The sequence below is a fragment of the Panthera pardus genome, unplaced genomic scaffold (assembly GCF_024362965.1).
Source record: "Panthera pardus isolate Hobbes unplaced genomic scaffold, ASM2436296v1 HiC_scaffold_24, whole genome shotgun sequence".
NCBI lineage: Eukaryota > Metazoa > Chordata > Mammalia > Carnivora > Felidae > Panthera > Panthera pardus.
In genome coordinates, this window is record NW_026526810.1 from 130,693,642 (window position 1) to 130,711,004 (window position 17,363).

At 45.7% G+C, this 17,363-nt stretch overlaps 1 protein-coding gene across 4 annotated transcripts in view; it reads right to left on the reverse strand.

The window, feature by feature from the left end:
* Positions 1–1,498: 1,498 nt before the first annotated feature.
* The window catches only part of ATG2B (autophagy related 2B), a 72,801-nt gene continuing 56,936 nt past the window's right edge, over positions 1,499–17,363 (reverse strand). For 3 of the 4 annotated variants that reach the window (XM_053889770.1, XM_053889771.1, XM_053889769.1), the window contains exons 35-42: positions 16,088–16,166; positions 15,572–15,779; positions 12,545–12,614; positions 12,098–12,180; positions 11,423–11,544; positions 11,016–11,170; positions 9,996–10,145; positions 5,296–6,600 (exon numbers count right to left, since the gene is read on the reverse strand). In XM_053889770.1, coding sequence (XP_053745745.1) covers positions 6,370–6,600; positions 9,996–10,145; positions 11,016–11,170; positions 11,423–11,544; positions 12,098–12,180; positions 12,545–12,614; positions 15,572–15,779; positions 16,088–16,166 — 1,098 coding nt within the window. In that variant the 3' untranslated portion in view covers positions 5,296–6,369. Of the gene's footprint in view, positions 2,169–5,295; positions 6,601–9,995; positions 10,146–11,015; positions 11,171–11,422; positions 11,545–12,097; positions 12,181–12,544; positions 12,615–15,571; positions 15,780–16,087; positions 16,167–17,363 lie in introns of those variants that run through there. The other variant, XM_019462207.2, reaches the window with a different exon arrangement.

The following is a 17,363-nucleotide window of genomic DNA, read 5'->3' on the forward strand; positions in this document are numbered from 1 at the left end:
GCGCCTAACTTTGCTTCTCTGGGCTTCGTTCTCAACGGCACAGTGACCGGAGGGTTATATGACCCCTAAGGTTCATTCGGTCGTTCGCTCGCTCATCCATTCACTGGGCCCTGATGCCTTGGTTCTGGGCAAGGCCTGTGCCAGGCACCAGGTGTATGCGCACCCTGCCCTCACGGAGGGGGTCAGACAATCAGGAGTGAAACAAGTCCATTTGGGTTCGTGAGAGGGACCATAAACGTTTGTTATGTTTTAAGGAGGGTGTGCGGGGACGGGGAATGAAGTAGGTAGGGTGGCTGGCCCGGTCTGAAAATGGTAACCTTTAAGCTGTGATCAGGAGGAAGCAGGCAGAGCATTCTAGAAAGGAATGTGGGAAGGCTCTTAGGCCCTGTTCTCGCTCCAGGCTGCACATGACCTCCCCGTGGTCTGTCCCAGGCGGGTTCTGCCGCCCAGGGGACACTTGGCCATACCTGCAGACGTCTTTGGCTTTCACGACTGGGGGGCGGGTGCTACTGGCATCTACTGGGTCAGGCCAAGGATATTGCTAAACACCCTAAAATGCCCAAGAAGCCCCCTCGACGATGGATTATCCAGCCCCAAATGTCAAGATTGCTAAGGTGGAGAGACCCTGACTTAGCCCTTTTTGCAGATTTTTATTTAATTGGTGCAGAGTGGAACCCGAGCTTCAGCATTAAAAAAAAAAAATCTCCAAGTGGCTCCAACCCCTGCAGCCAGGGATGCGACAGAACCGAATGACTAGCACGGCCGGTGCTGAGCCAGGCGAGGGGAGAGAAGCTGGCAGTGCAGGGGAGAGACGGAGAAGCAAGTTGTCCTTGCCTTGGGCTCAAGTCCTCGAAGGGTCGTGGATCTCCATCTTCTAGCAAAATTCCTTTCTTAGTTTCCTAACGAGTGACGAGTTCTCACTAACTCAGACAACTGTGCAAGTTCCCCTGCAGTGATGTCTTAGGATGGGCATGGGGTCTGGGAGTCAAGCCGTGTGACCTTGGGAAAGGTTCCCTGGACTTCTCTGAACCTGCTTCCTCCTCTGGAAACCGGGGACTGTAACAAGCGCCTCTCCGAGGGGCCCTGAGGGTGACAGAGCGCCCAGGCGCCACGAGCCCTGGGTCACAGAAAGCATCTCACAGAGGCTGCCGGCCCTCCTTCACAAGAGCCCTGTGTGGAGCATGATGGGACTTTCCCCTGGCAGCTCAAAGTGGATGGTGATGTAGTGACATCTGTCACATCAAAACCTCTTTTAAAGCGTTGCCTTTAAAAGCGTTAAACAGGACATCTGGGTGGCTCAGTCGGTTAAGTGTCGACTTCAGCTCAGGTCATGGTCTCGCGGTTCATGAGTTCGAGCCCCACATCGGGCTCTGTGCTGACAGCTCAGAGCCTGGAGCCTGCTTCAGATTCTGTCTCCCTCTCTCTCTCCCCCTCCCTGGCTTGTGCTGTGTGTGTGTGTGTGTGTGTGTGTGTGTGTGTGTGTGTGTCTCAAAAATAAACATATCAAAGTGTTTCTTTAAAATACCTCTTTTATAAAGCTAAAAATGTTCCTCCAAATAGAACAGATTTATCAAGTATTTAACTAGGTCCCTAAGACCGAAACAGCAAGGTATGTTTGCCACAAGTCCACATTGTAGGGATAATAGAGTGATTCATGCCCTAAAGGGGGCAGGAGTGGCACATTTTAAAATGACATGCCCTGCATATCCGAGAGCAGGTGGATACACGATTTGCTATCGCGAGGACCCAGATCATAGGAACACTGTTTCTCGTAAACAGGATCTGACACAGACCTACACCCCACCCCCAAACATATTTTATACAGGTTTTGGGAACAGTTCTTGGCGAAAGACAATAGTGTTTAAAGCAAACTCCAAAGAGTAAATGTTTTTCTTCAAGAGTTCTCTTCATTTCATAATATTTTCAACAGTCACACTGACAAAAAGTTACATTTCCACAAAAATACTCATACAGCATCGGTATTCTTAAAGTACTCACATCCAAAATTACCTTAGGGGAAACTAGGAAACTTAGCAACGAGTACACAACATTGCGGTGAGATTAAATTCAATCTCTGAAGTCGGGATGGATTCACAGAAGAGCCGAACTTGGTGCCCCTTCCAAATTCCACCATCAAGAAGCAACCGGTCCTGGGTGATCGGCGAGTTCTATAGAAACGAGAGAAGACGAATCCAACTAGAAACTAGAAGCTGCCATTTCATATATACAAAATACGTGTCGAACAGCAAGATAAACACATTTCTTAAAGCGGGGGCTGCTACGTCAACAATGCACTGCCCTGGAGAGAGGTCACGGAGCCAGCCAGCGTCACACCTGCCACCTCCTGACCGTCAGCAGGGGGCACTCGAAACCAAGGTGCCCATGGTTGGCCCAGGAGGCAAAGATCTCGAACACCAATGTTTTTGAAAACTGCTGACATCTCGAAATGGGAATCGTTGGCACTCAAATTTCTCATCCCCAAAGCAGCCCATCGTGATGGTGTTAGAACACCTCTACCTCCGGTGTGCAGACTACAATGAAAGGAAAATACTCCCCGCGTAAGCGGGCTGATGACAGCTGTGTTTATGAAGTCTACTGAGGGGAGCGGTGTGCCTGGCTGACCCCGACGATAGGGACTTAAATTGGCATCAAAGCACTCAGCTATTGTTATATGAAAAGACTAGCAGAAATGGGCTTGCTCGACAAAAGATTTTTTTCCCCTACATTAACTCTACGCTATATACATAACCTTCCTCGTTAACACCTAAGACTCACAAATCCGTATTTGATTTATTCTACTTGATATCAGCTGGCTTGTCTAATCCACCTGCAGATACAAAGAGGGTCACGAGTTTTTGACAGTCCCTTCCTTTCGAGCTTAAAGAACTTTCTCGACCTGGTCCCTAAGGTCCCAAGCAGGTTAAGAGGATGGGAGGGGAAACAGAGTAACTGCTCACGACCCCTGCCACGCTTCCTCCCCACAATTCTGAGGGAAGACGCCCAATGCAGGTGTAAGAAAACGGAAACAAAGGCCGGTGATTCAAGTCGAGGCCCGAAGCTCTCCACAGCTGTCAACCCTGAAGCCAGTTAGCGCAAGTGTTCTCGTTGCAAACTGCCGGACTCCGACACTGCCCGCTGTCTCTGCGCTCTGGTGAGAGTGCGCACAGCGCACAGAACCCGAACCAAACACGCCGGGACACGCGGCCCCCGCACGGGAGAGACAGAGTCGTCTAGACGGCTTAGAAACTGAACCGAGGCCCCAAGCCTACAGAACACAGCTTTCAAAAGGGGACGATTACAAAGTAAACAGGACTTTACTGGAAAAGTGACACACACAGCAGGAGGCAGGAAACACCGGTGTTTAGTATTTTTTGCCATTTTAGGCACACGGCTGCTTGGAAAGACTTCTTAAAGCGAGTTTTGCGTTATAGAAACATCGATGTTAAATACGTGCGCGTAAGCGGGAATCCAAATTGGACCCAAACGTGGCTAAAACGGACGTTTACTGCTCTAAAAGAAACACTCGGTCTATCCTAAAAGGCAAATAAATCTTAAAGTGGATGTCCTACTTGTAAATAACAGCAATCTGGGGACAGAGAGGGCAACTGGGAGTGCAAGTCAGTCCCCGTTCAAGAGAAGGTACCGCCATGGACTTCGCGGTCTTAACCGAGTGGTCCTCACACGTCTCTGGAACACTGTCTGTCCTAAGACTCGCTGACAGATCTCGGTCAAGCTTGCTCGCTGGACTCCTTGGGGAGATGCCCGTTTGGCCGCCAGGCAGCACCAAGCAGACGGACGCAGTCCGCTCCGTTCAGAACCGCACCTCAAAAGTCAACCACGCGGCCACCGCAGCCTCTCAAATGCAGCACTCGGGAGAGATCCCAGATCTAGGGGAGCCCACGGCTGCCGTGGGCGCTCTCCTTCGGCGCCATCAGCGCGAGGTGTCGCAGGACTGGGGCCCTCTATCAAGCGCTACATCCCACACCGCCATTCACACACACGCGCACACACACGCCCTCATCAGCCAAAAATCTGTTGGGCTCTGTCACCCAAAACCCCCTTAGTTTACAGGCAGACGCTGAGACTGAAGAGAAATCAAATGTCTTGGCCACGTCACCTGCCTAGTGAGTGCGGACCTGGCAGCCCAAGGGCCCTGCCCAACGGTCTTCTTACTGCGTCGTTGCGACATAAAAGCTGGAAGAGACATTTTTTTTTTAAGAGAAAAAATAGAAGATACTTAATAATGCAGAAGGGTTCAGATATGACCTACATAAACATCTCCAGCAAAGACCATCTGGATTAAAGAGGCAACGAACAGAACCTCGACACTGGACCTTTCTGAGGCAGGTTTCCGGTTCCCAAACAGAGGCTGTGGACAGCAGGTGCAGGAGCACAGGACACAGACCGTGGAGAATACGTTATGGAGATGTAGGTCAAAACAGGATTTATAAACCGAATGTGTCGAAAAACCAGTCTATTTACAACTCAGTACAAAGAAGAGGATGGTTATTTCTCCCTATGCTGTATCTAACTGAACTTAAATAATCGGTGTAACTACGGAAAATGTAAAGCTCTTTTATATTTTAAGTTGAATTCAGTTTGATTCGTCATCACAGAAAACATACACAGTATGCTCTGTTTTAAGGAACCTGGAACATGGTGGGGTCGGTGAGCAGGGTGGTCGGAACATGCCCCCAAAGCAGGCTGAGGCTTCGTGGTGATGAACGGGTGTGGCTAGTGTTTCCTCGGGATCCCATTTTACACAGACTGCATTTTACAGGCGCAAAGTAAAAGAAAGTTCCGTGACACTTAAACAGGCGCTTCTCTGAGTTTTTTCAACAGTACAAAGGAAAACAGAATAAAAATTAAACACTGTTTAACACAACTTTCATCAATGTTAAAGGCCCAGATTTTTGGTCTACGTTGCCCTCTTGTTCAGAGAACCTAGAGAATGAAATCAATTCCACATCATTTTTCAAACCCCTGGCTGAGAAGCAGTTCTGAAATCCAAACTCACATCCGAGACGTGAGTCTCCCCACTCTGGGAAACGAGAAGTCCCATCATGCAGCTGTAAACACTGGACAAAGTCCCCCACTTGCTTTCTGCCAGATCAACCGAAAGTCAAAAAGGGAGTTCCTGCGGACAACTTCCCTCTCACTCCTAGGTAAGGATTTCCTTGCTATGAACCAAAATCAGTTTTGAGAAAGTGTCCCAGGTATCTTGGGATGGATCCTAGTACTGCATCTATAAATATGCTCTAAGACAAGCAAAATATTCATGGAAGCATAAAACAATTTTACCTTTAAATAAAAATACTTTATTCATTCCTGACAGGTTATCAAAACGTACATCGTTAACCAAGTAAAAACGGTATACTTCGAAATAGCTGATTAGGGCATATTTGGAGGATTTTTGGTTAATTTCACAAGAGTAAAAATCATTTCCAATCTCCCTCTCCACACAGTCCTAACAAGCCTGCACTGTCCCTGCTGAAAACTGAACATATAAACAATCATATGGGCCCCAGTTCATTATAGAGTGCACATTTTCATTTACACTTCAAATAAATGGAAGTCATTACGTTTGAGTTATTAGCTTCCTTCGCCAAAAACACTCAGTTTACTCCTCTTTATAGTTTGTGAAAATCTGTAAATTACATAACGAATGTATCTCGACTTGTATTAACCTAAACGCACACGCACACGCACACACACACAGAAGATAAAGTGCAACACAACAGAACACGTCTGCGACATTCACGTTCTCAAACTCCCACAGAAAGGTTTTCTGAGGAAATGGAAATCGTGTTCTCAAGTGCACGGACACTAACTCCAACCGACTAGGTTAGTTATTCCTCAGTGATATTTATATTAAGATCCTATTTGCTTTGCTCTCCCTGGAGCCTCGGTCTCTCGTTCTCCGTGAAAGTCTCGAAGCTGTGGTTCTTTTTCAACCTTGAGAAAAATCAGCTCCTCGGGGCAACATAAATGGCCCTTTCAAAGCGACAGGTTTCCGAACGCTCCACTGTAACAGGCGGCTTCCAATGCTCTCTCGTCTCCAGCAAGGAGAATTGTAGCCATTTCGATAAAAGCAAGCGTTTCACTCACTCAGCAGCCAACGCTTAGGACTTCTGACGCCAGCCGCCAAACGTTTCTACAGGCAAGTACCAAACGAGCCCTGAAACGTCACAAGTTTTTGGTTGCGTGTTTTTTTGATATTAAATTATTCAACTGAGAAACGCTTTTGTTCCTGAGATGAGCACAATAAAATTAAATGAGTTCCCTCTGAAGCTGCCGACGGGACGCTATGCTCCTTGTTTCCCGCCCCCCTGCCCCGCGCTGTCTTCACGAAGAGTCACGTCTGAAAAATCAGTCTTCCCCGTGGCGCCATTTCTGGGACTCGTCCTGCCGAACATCTGGTCTAATTTGGTTTCTCATGCCACCTAATACATTTGATGTTGCTTCTGTGGCAACGATCAGAGGCTTCACCACCGCGGGAGGAATCTGGCGCAGGACCTCGCCCACGGCGCCGGTGACCCCTCTGCTCTCGTGTTCTCGAGCTGCAGTTTCGTAAATAGTCTGAGCCGTGTCTGTAAGTCCCTGAGAGGGAGAGAGGAGAGAAGGCCAGAAAAATCTCTAAATTTTCCCGCAGTACACAGCTTTAGCAGAGTTCATCAACAGTATGCTTGCAACTAGACCAAAAAAAATACCCACCGTGCTTTTGAGATAACCCAGGATAATTATATTAATGACAAAATTCTAAGGGAAAATAAAAGGCAATTATTATGATTTAGTATTTTGTTGTGACACGTGTGTGTAAAAAATACAGCTAAACTACAATTTCACATAGGGAAGCTTAAAGAAATATTTAATGATCCAAGAGGAGCCCTCCTGGCACTATTAATCACTCTAGTTAAATCAAACTTAGCAAACAAAGCTTCCGGAATAACATAATCTCAAAAGAAATACGGTGATAGTTCTTCCGATCCAACCATAACAAGAAAACCTAATTCTATGAAACTCCAGAAAATTACTTAATTTGTTTTAAATTATCGTCTATTTGCTAGAAAATATAACCATGGAACATGCACTTAAGAGAAAAGGCGAAATACAACATCTTACTGGGTTAAACAGAAAAAAATCTGAGAACATAAAGCAGGAACATGTTTAATAATTTTCTGTAGCATGTTTTCCTCTTCTAACTGTGTAACATTAAAATAATGACTGTTAACCTTTAAAGCTGAATATGTAAAGGTGTTGATCAAACCGAGCTGGTAAAATTCAGGCATGACTTTTGACTTGTCTAACTCCGGACCCCTCCCTGCAGGGGACACAAGTCCCTGTTCCGGTGTGGCCGTTTCAGGAGGGGCACAGCGCAAGGAACTGCGGGCTCTCCGGGGAAATCAAGGAAGCTGTCCTAACCCAGAATCCTGCCATCACTCTGACGGGCGAGCAAGAGTACCCCTCCCACCCGCCACAGCAGGCAAAAGCATGGAACACCGGAGCAGGGAAAGTACAGAAGAAGAAAAAACAAAAACAAAAAACCAACCATCTAAGTGCCATTTTTTACAACCATCTAGTACATACAAGAGAGAAAAGGCTCCGTTTATCCATTCGCCCCACCACCTCCCCGCTCCTCCCTCGGCCCCCTCCGGGTACTAGCTGACGTCACCCGGCAAGCCCCACCAGCAAGTGTGGAGACAACAGAAGTAAATTCCATCTCAGCTCCGGCACTTAGGCGCTGCCTTCAAGTCCTTCCGATGGGGAATTTCCACGGTGTGGGGACTGTCGAGATTAAATGCCACGACGCGCCTAACGACACCAGCACGGCAGGAACCGCGTATTCACTAAGCGTGTTCCGGGTCACCACCACCACCCCCGCCCTCATCACAGCTACCTGCCTCCCACGAGGGGGAGGTACGTAAGCCGGGGTCGGCCGACTTCCTCGGGAAAGGGCCAGAAGGCAAATGTTTGTGGGCCACACAGTCTCTACTGTACATGCTTTTTCTTTTTGTCTTCTTTTTACGATCCTTCAAAATTGTAAAAATAACCCTGAGCTAGAAGATCCTCCCAAAAACGGGCCGGGGCCAGATCTGCCCTACAGGCTATGGTGCGCAGAGCCCGGATCTAGAGGAGCAGCCTTTCTGTGAAATACACGGGGTGTGTTCTCTCAATCTTTGAGTTACTAACATCTAAAAGGGAAAAGACGCGTTTATCGCCATGTAGGTGCCTCTATTTAAAAAGTTTTTAACACAGAATTGAGATCCGTCTACAGGGTGCTCACTGTTCACACCCTCCCTCCCCCAGTCTCATCCTGACAGTTTGAGAGAAAGAAGAGGACGTGGCAGAGCCGAACACCCAGGTTCCAATCCTGACCCACTCTGACCTGCCCGGTTCCACTGGGGAGCTGTTCCCACAGAGCCGGTCCTCAGGGCTGAGCAAGGAACACCACCTACCTTTGATGGTCGCTATACAGCTGGGACAAAGTAAGCACATAAATATTTTTTTTAATGAACACAGATTAAGTTGGTCAAGCTTTGTGTAAACTGTAAAGTGCCCCATATCCAAGTGCCATTACATCTGGCTTTCAACGGCCCCCACTAGGCCTTGAACCCCAGAATCATTTTACAAACCTGATTTCTAACATGACTACATGTTAGATAACTAGCCCATCCTGATATCTGCAGGAACAGGTCTGACCAGTAATTCTCTCTATTCTCCCAAATGAATCTCCTCTTAAGAAAGGCAAGTGGTCTTACTTATTCCACTAATACATGTACTGGGGGCCCTACCTCAGTGGTCATCCGACTGTTCGGGACCAGAGGCTACTTTGTCAGGGAAAAGACCGTCCTAGGCACCTGTGCCTGTCCGAATATGATGGGAAAAAAAGATCTTTAATGAAATCCTAATATATGCATCATGAGTACAACAACCTCAAACTTCATGTCATATTAAAAAGAATGTCCCCAACAAGGCCCATAAAGAACCGGGATTCACTGGTGCAACTAAACTGCAATTTGGCAATACTTAATAAGGGTCAGGATTCGAACAGCTACACATAACCTCTTGCACAAATAAAGGGACGTTTATATGAACATTCCTAAAGCAGTGTTTTATTTTTTTATTTTTATTTTTTTAACATTTATTTATTTTTGAGACAGGGAGAGAAAGCATGAACGGGGGAGGGTCAGAGAGAGAGGGAGACACAGAATGTGAAACAGGCTCCAGGCTCGGAGCTGTCAGCACAGAGCCCGACGCGGGGCTCGAACTCACGGACCGCGAGATCGTGACCTGAGCCGAAGTCGGATGCTTAACCGACTGAGCCACCCAGGCTCCCCTAAAGCAGTGTTTTAGGGCAAAAATGGCAACTGTCTACCAACAGGGAAATACGGTCATACAGTAAAATGCTGTAAGACAGTTTAAATTAAATGTACACATACCAACATGGATCGATCTTGAAAGGCAGACGTTACACAGCGATACATACACGGTGATGCCATTTATGGCGACTTTCAAAATATAAACAACAGTACGTGTTGCTCAGGAATACATACATGATAAAACTGCAAAAACGTGTACAAAAAACCACGTACCGCCTTCAGGACAGTGGAGGCATGGGATCGGGACGAGAGTGAGCGGCTCACCTGAAAAGCTGTAAAAGCTGCACTTCTCAACAAAGCTGAGCAACTACAGCGCAGTGTGACTCCCGTGTCACAGCCGGCTGCGGAGGGCACGCGCTGGTCTCCGCGACCCAGCCGGCCTCTGCACGTAAGGAGAATCGGTCTTTCCTCTGGATCATGACCCCTCTTGTGAGCCCATCACTACGTGGCCCCAGTCTCTGACCTCATGCAGATATCTGCACTCGCTACTGGGAGCAATTCGAAGTCCACTCTCAGGGATTGTCAGGAACAAATCCCAACCATGGAACGCTCGTTAGACAAAAGCCAGGAAAGCATGCCAGCTGCTTCCGCCTCATCCTCTCAAATACCACTCACCTCTTTCACAACACTGTAGGCCTTGGCCACACCTTCCCGCAGGTCCACTGGCTGGTGGGCCAGGCGGTGATGAGGAAACCTTTTGATCTTCTTGGGCTCGATAGAAAGGGTCCCAGGAGACACCATGTCATAAGCAGTCTCTGCTGCTGCCTGGATCATTTTATCAGAAAGAATGAATCAGAGGAAAAGTCTGCACACGCCCCAATGATGTACTTGGCCAAAAGAACACAGGGACCCACAGGCTCTAACACAGGCACTTCTGCAGGGGCTGAGTTCTTTACAAAAAAAAACAAGAACATGAAAGGGCACATTAAGAATTAATTCCTAGGGGACGCCCGGGTGGCTCAGTCGGTTAAGCGTCCGCCTTCGGCTCAGTCATGATCTCACGGCTTGTGGGTTCAAGTCCTGCGTCAGGCTCTGCGCTGACAGCTCAGAGCCTGGAGCCTGGTTCGGACTCCGTGTCTCCCTCTGTCTCTGCCCCTCCCCTGCTCCTGCTGTCTCTCTCTCTCTCAAAAATAAACGTCAAAAAAAATTAATATCTGGATTGATCAGACTTTTTCAGTGGCTCCTCTGTCCTCGGAGAACACTCTCCATGTTACCAGGCTACTCAAGAATGCCCTGTCCGTGAACAACCAGACAAGGTCAGCTAGAGCTCAATACTTAATGCAACAAACCTTAATACATCTGCTATTTGATCTGCAATGATTTCTTTACGTTTAGCTATGATCTTTTCATATAAAGGAGGCAAAATAAATCCTCGACTAACTTAAAGGTCATAATTTAACTGAAACAGGCAAACAAATTTGACACTGCATTCCACTTCTTTATTCTACTAATTATTTAACACCGGAAAGCTAAGCAATAAAAAAATGAAAAATTAACTCATCATAAATAAAATACCTACTCCAGCATTTTGTATAGTTTCACAATATCATTTTAAAAACAAACAAAAAAGAACCCCAACCATTTTACAATAAGTCCTCCTCTCTGTACAGAGGAAGGCAGGCTGTGGGGAGATACCTGTATGGTCTGAACCATTCTGTTTGTGAGTTCCAGAGCAGCCATCGCTGTGGAAGTGCCAAAGGAGGCGGCGCCTCTCTGAAACCCTCGGACGATGCGCCCGTCCTTCCGGTACTGCTCGATGGGTAACCAGACCAAGTCCTTCAGGCCTTGCACTAGAACGACAGTCGATACAGGGAAATCAGGAGGAGTGATGGAGCCCGGGTCTCTGCCATCACTCTCACCCTGGGGTTTTTAACCTGAAATGGGAGGCCAAGTGTTCTTACAGGTGTGCATGACCACGCATGTGAATTTTCTAGAAAGATGGTCCGCACAAGGACTCTCAGAGGCATCCACGAACTCCAAGAGGGTTAAGAATCACAGATCAGGCAAAAGAAATCATCTTTTGATTAAAAAAGAAAACTCACCTAATTGTACTAGAGAGTGCATAGGCCCAACGCCTCCCAAGATCCCCGGTAGCTGGTTCTTCTTAATGTCCGTGAGCCATTCGGTGATGGCATACGAAAACAATTTGTCAACACCTAGCAAGCTAGAGCAAATGACTATTAGTGTACAGAAAAGAGATTTGCAGGTTCAGATATTGTAGACATTCAGTCTGAATATATTACACACGGATGTATGGACACATGTATAATCTGGTTTAACATCAGTAATTTCTATGAGGCCTAGGTAACCAGTAGAAGTGTGTTCTTCCACTGCTCTTATTTCTTGAGCATCCAGGGATTAATTTTATTCTGGCATCAGGTTAATTCAATGTCTATAAATTGCTACAGGGCTCCCAGCTACTAAGAGCCATCACGCTATGAATTTCCAGTCTTTTTGCTAAATAAACTGATTTACAACTTTGGGAAATTATTTAAAAATAACTATAGCTGTTTTTGAAAAATCCTCCTCTGTCCAAACTACTAGTACTCTCTCAGAATAAAAAGTAGCCCCTAACTGGGAAGCGTCCTCTAAAAACGAGCTCTCTGCAGACAATACTGGAAAGCAATTAAATTATTTAAGAAAACTCAGCATTCAATTTGTTGTACACTAACTATACTAAATCCTCATGTACCGAATCATGTACCGAATGAACCTACCCGTGCCGGTAGAAGAGGCGCTTCAGCTTCAGTTCGGAGCAGTTTAACTGGGCCAGACCGATCAGGATCCCCGCTAGCGTGCCCTTTAGGATTTAAAACGGATTGATGTGTAGATTGAGAGACCTCACATGTAAAACAGTTGCTACTGGGGAAAAGCAAAGTAACATTCATTCACGAATAAAGCTAGAACACTTAAAATATTTACGACAAATACACACTTAATAGGACATATGACACAACTTACAACAACTGTACTCATGGGTTCTTAAATGACGTTTACTTTAAAACCAGAATTTTAAAATCTTGCACATCATTTCAAACACACATAAACTATGACAGGAAAGGTTTAAAAATTAACTCCTAACAAAGAAAAACAAAGAGATAATTAGAAAACAAAAAAACAAAGGAGATAATTTTGTGGAGTATATTTATACAAAGTTTCCAAACCTGATCCATTGACACGTGTTTGCCGTGATAATCAAGTCGAATAGGAACTTCTGATGTGAATCTAAATTCTCTAAAGACAGAGAAAGGGAGTTATTTATATTCGAAAGTACTAACAGCTGAAATTAGATAGAAGTTAAATTTATTCAATTGGAGAATAAAAAACGAAGACACAAAATGATGGGGATATAATTATCTGAAAGCCTAAATAAAGGGGAATGTTTTTTAGCTCTACCTTTTCTTAAGGTAATATGTAATATAACAACTTAACTGATGTTTATCATATTCTACATTAGATTTACTTAAATTTTCCTCACAAAAATCTTTTCCTAGTTTACTAAATAATGTTCACTTTAGAAAAATTCATTCTGGCAGATATTCTCCATTTATACAGGGAACAAACTGATAAAAGCAACCTTCAAGATTAAACCAAATGATATAATCATTACCAAGAAGTAAAAAAAAAGAGAAGAGGTAAGGGATTTAAGCTCCATGGTGAAGCAGAAAGTGCCAGAAAACCCAGCCACGAATTCCAGTTTTACCAGTTATATGTGATGCGGTCGTGGGCAAGGAACTTAAACTCTGAACCTAAACATCTTTGTCAGTAAATTTTTTTTTATTTTTTACTTTTTATTTTAGACAGAGCGGAGCAGGGGAAAGGGGCAGAGAGAGAATGTCAAGCAGGCTCCGCGCTTGCCGAGAGCCCGACAGGGTGCTCGATCGCACGACCCTGAGATCATGACGTGAACAGAAATGAAGAGTCGGGACGCTCAACCAACCGAGCCACCCAAGCACCCCAAGTCACTAAATTTTTAAAATGCTACCTACACTGGTGGATTTTAGTGAGCATTCTTGAAATTAATGCTGATAAACAGGGTATCAACATACAGACGCTGGGAGTTCTGTGACAATGAAGTCATAATTATATACCGATGGTATACCTCAAACAGAAGAAGCGGACTTCCCCAAGCTGGACTGCACATTGGACTTGAAACACAATTTTTCTACAGAGTTAATGTGTGCATTTATATCCTAAGCCATTCCACAAAAGCCCAGTTTAACCCACAGTAAAATGGAAGTGCTGTGTTTCCACCAGTCACTACAAGGAGCCTGGGACCCCAGGTCATCCCCCGTCTTCCAAATACACATCTCCATTTGGTTTCTCCATTTGGTTTTCTCGGCAACAGCCCCTTGACGCCTGCCTCCTCCGTCCGCACTTTCTTCCCCACGGCACAGAATATGACAAATCATCTATTTTATTTACTCGTAATGTCAACTGTATAGGGATTTTTCTCTACTTTGTTCACTGTGCCTAGGACAAGAGCTGGCATACACAGAGCAAGAGCTCAGTAAGTATTATGGAATGGTTGGGGGAGGGGGAGCTATTAGGCCATCACTTAGAAAACGCACTGGATTTGGGATGAAGACCTGTGTTCTGGTCTTGACTTGGCCACTGTGTGGTCTTGAGCAAGTCAACTCACTTCTCTGGGCATTAACTTCCTTGTCTATGAAGGGAGAAATCTGGGTTATATCACTAACTACCACCCCAGGGTCCTAGGCCCTCTAGGAGCTTTTGAGTGTATACACAGAATTCTGTAAGCAATTTTAAATAGTCTAATGATAAAAATAAACATTTGCTTAAGTAAGTAAGGCGACACAAGCTGACTAAATAAAAAGCATCCAACCTCTTTGCTTTTAGGCCAGAACTGTTAACAATTCAATTTCTTTTGGACCGGTTATCCAGTGTTCACAAAAAACAAACCGGTATTCAAATGATTACTTCGGGTACACAATTTCTTGGTAGAAACAAAATAAAAGAGATCCTTCTTTCATGGTGAAAGGTCTGGAACCACCAGAGATCATCTCTCCCAGGATCTTTCCAATTCTCATATTCGGTTATTTTTTTCCCTAGTTCCTAGAGTACAGAAGATATATAAAACATGAAAGCACTTTAAAATAGTTACACTGCCTGCTTTGAGCCATAGCCAAAGTGTAACCTGAAGTCCACGTGGAAAGACAGAACTTGGGGACCATCGATGTCAGCAGGAGTACAGAAAACGAGGGGAGTAGCTGACAGTCCCTCACAACACAGGTGGCCTGGTCATCATCCTCGCTCCTTCCAAAGAGCCAAGGCTCCACGCCCACCATCAAGGGCTGGGAAAGAAGGAAGACGGGGAGAACGAACGGGTCAGGAAGCGAAGGCCAAACTGCAACGTGCGAGCGGCTGGCTGGGCCGTGGGGCAGTAACTCCAGCAGACGGCGGCTGCGCAGGGGACCGGACTTTCCTGACGGTGCCGACTGAGCTGGGGAGCGAAGGGTCAGGAGAGACAGGACAGTGCCGGGGAAGGGCAGACGGAAAACCGCAGAAAGTTCTCACGTGGGAGGAGGAAGCGCAGGAAGCCAGGGTGTGTAAAGGACACCATGTTTGAGGAGGTGCAAATACGCCATCACAGGGGCTGGGAAGAGGGCCGAGGAGGGGGAAGCGGCAGCTAAGAGGGAAAGGACACTCCTGCTCCAGAAAAGATCAGGAGGAAGGGCTCCTGAGCCAGGGCTGCTGCGTGTAATCAAGGGGTGCGGGATGCGCGAGGCCCGCCTGTAAATAAACACACCAGTCGACGGTCTGGCAGGCACAGAAAAGCTGGCGTAATCTCACGATTAGGGAGTGGTACACGAACACATTCGAGAACAACCTGCAGGGGCACCTGGCGGCGGTGGGGGGGGGGGGGACACGGGGAGGGACGGGGCGGGGTACGGGGGGAGGCGGGCGGGGCGCTCAGTCGGTTGAGCGTACGACTCTTGATTTTGGCTCAGGTCATGATCTCATGGTTCGTGGGTTTGAGCCCCATATCGGGCTCCGCACTGACAACACAGAGTTTGCTTGAGATTCTCCCTCCCTCCCTCCCTTTCTGCCGCACCCCCACCAGCCCGGCTTTCGCACCCTCTCTTGAAATAAGCATTAAAAAAAATAATAATAATAAACCTTCGAAAGTCTAAAATAGCTTTACTTGTTATCCAAATTAAGTGATTTACCTAAAAAACACAGGCTGATCACTAACTGCTGCTTCTTCAGCTGAGAAGTCCTTCTGTTCCTCCCTGTTAACCACTTCCACGGAGCTGACACCGGTGTTCTGGGAGGGCTGCTTTGGCCCAGGGAAAGAAAGAACGAGATTTGGCTCCTTTGAGGTGCTTAAATGCCTCGGCAAACTGCAGGTGACGTCCGCTCCAGGAGACTTCTTAACTGCAAAGGTAACGTGCACATTGAAGATCCGTTGTGCTTCTTCAGAGCACCCGCTTAAAATCCAGGTAGCTGTAACTTGTGTTGCTATGTTTCACTTAATAAACGCAATTACCGCTACAGAGAAAACGGACTTCCGCCTTTTAAGATGTCACTTTCACATATACTACGTTCGCGAAATATGAAAAACACACACAAAACACACTTCTATAAACCGGAATGAAGACTGGAAATACACTCTCAAACAGGCTTCAGAACAAATCAATCCAAGCACTTGTTACAGACATTTTCAAACTACACATATTTAATACCTTCTGGATCTGGAGCCATGAGAAGCTCTACTTCTGTCGAAAGACTCGTGAAGAAATCCTTCAGGAAGAACAAGGCATCCTAAAGTGAAAAGATGCAATTATAACCAAAGGGAAGGGAAGGGAAAGGCAGATTGATTCTAAAACTAAAAAGCAAAGGGTCTTAAAGTCCCATATTTGACTTCTTATTCATCTACAATCTTTACTGTGTGAGGCGTCGCTCCTCTTCTCTCTCTCATCTAATCTTAAAATGAGAAATCTTAAATGTGAAAATTAAGACACAGAGGGGTTAAAAATCACATAGCTATTTCTGAATCAAAATGAATTTTACTTTTCTTGGAAATACAGCATTCTCGGTCTTCAACACTAGCTCTCACCGCAAACCGGCGGTGGTGGTAATACCGACACGAGCAACAGCTGGTGCCGCTCAAGTTCTCACTGTCTTAACGTTGCCTTTACCGCCATGTTATGCTGCCTTAATACGCGTTCTTCCTGGAACAGGGCACTCAGAATCAGTAAGCCCAGTCAGTACGGTCTCTTCTGAAATTACATAGGAACAAAAATGCACAGGCCTGTCTTGATGTCATCTGAATAAACCGTATTTGCCCATTATTAGCAGCCGCATTTTACCTCCCTCCCTCAAGCCAACAAATCCATTTTGGAAAATATGAAAATGAAATGCCTGAGCCTCTTCTTTCTAATTCTTCCCTTGCCTTTGGAAAAATCCTAAATAAATATAGCACGTTAATATCGCACCAGAAAAAGCGATGTGACAGTCAATTACAGGGCACAATATTTGGTGGCATACCAAAAGTTTGGTAATTCCAAGGGATCTGATCAACTAGTAACCACATTCACCAGAAGTATAAATGATGGAAGTTAGAAAGGTATTTTCCTAGGTAACACGGCATATGGGAGACTGAAGGATGGGGCTGAAGAATACGCAGCTACTTATGGAAATATTCTGGTTCTGCAGTAGGGTAGTCGGTTCATGATTTGTTCATTATTTTATTATGCTTTACACACGTATATAACTTGTTATTTACATTACATAATAATATGCAGATACACGTATGTATATATACACACATTTAATATATATGTGTATTGAGAACTAGATGTTAACAAAGTTAACCTAAATGTTACCTGTCATTATTGGACCACTAGATGGCGATATTTTAACACTATAAATGCTTTGGCTCCATGACTGCCTTCAAAAAAAAAATACTAGTAAGAGAAAACTCTAGGTAAAAATATGCTCTAAAAGGGGCACCTGAGT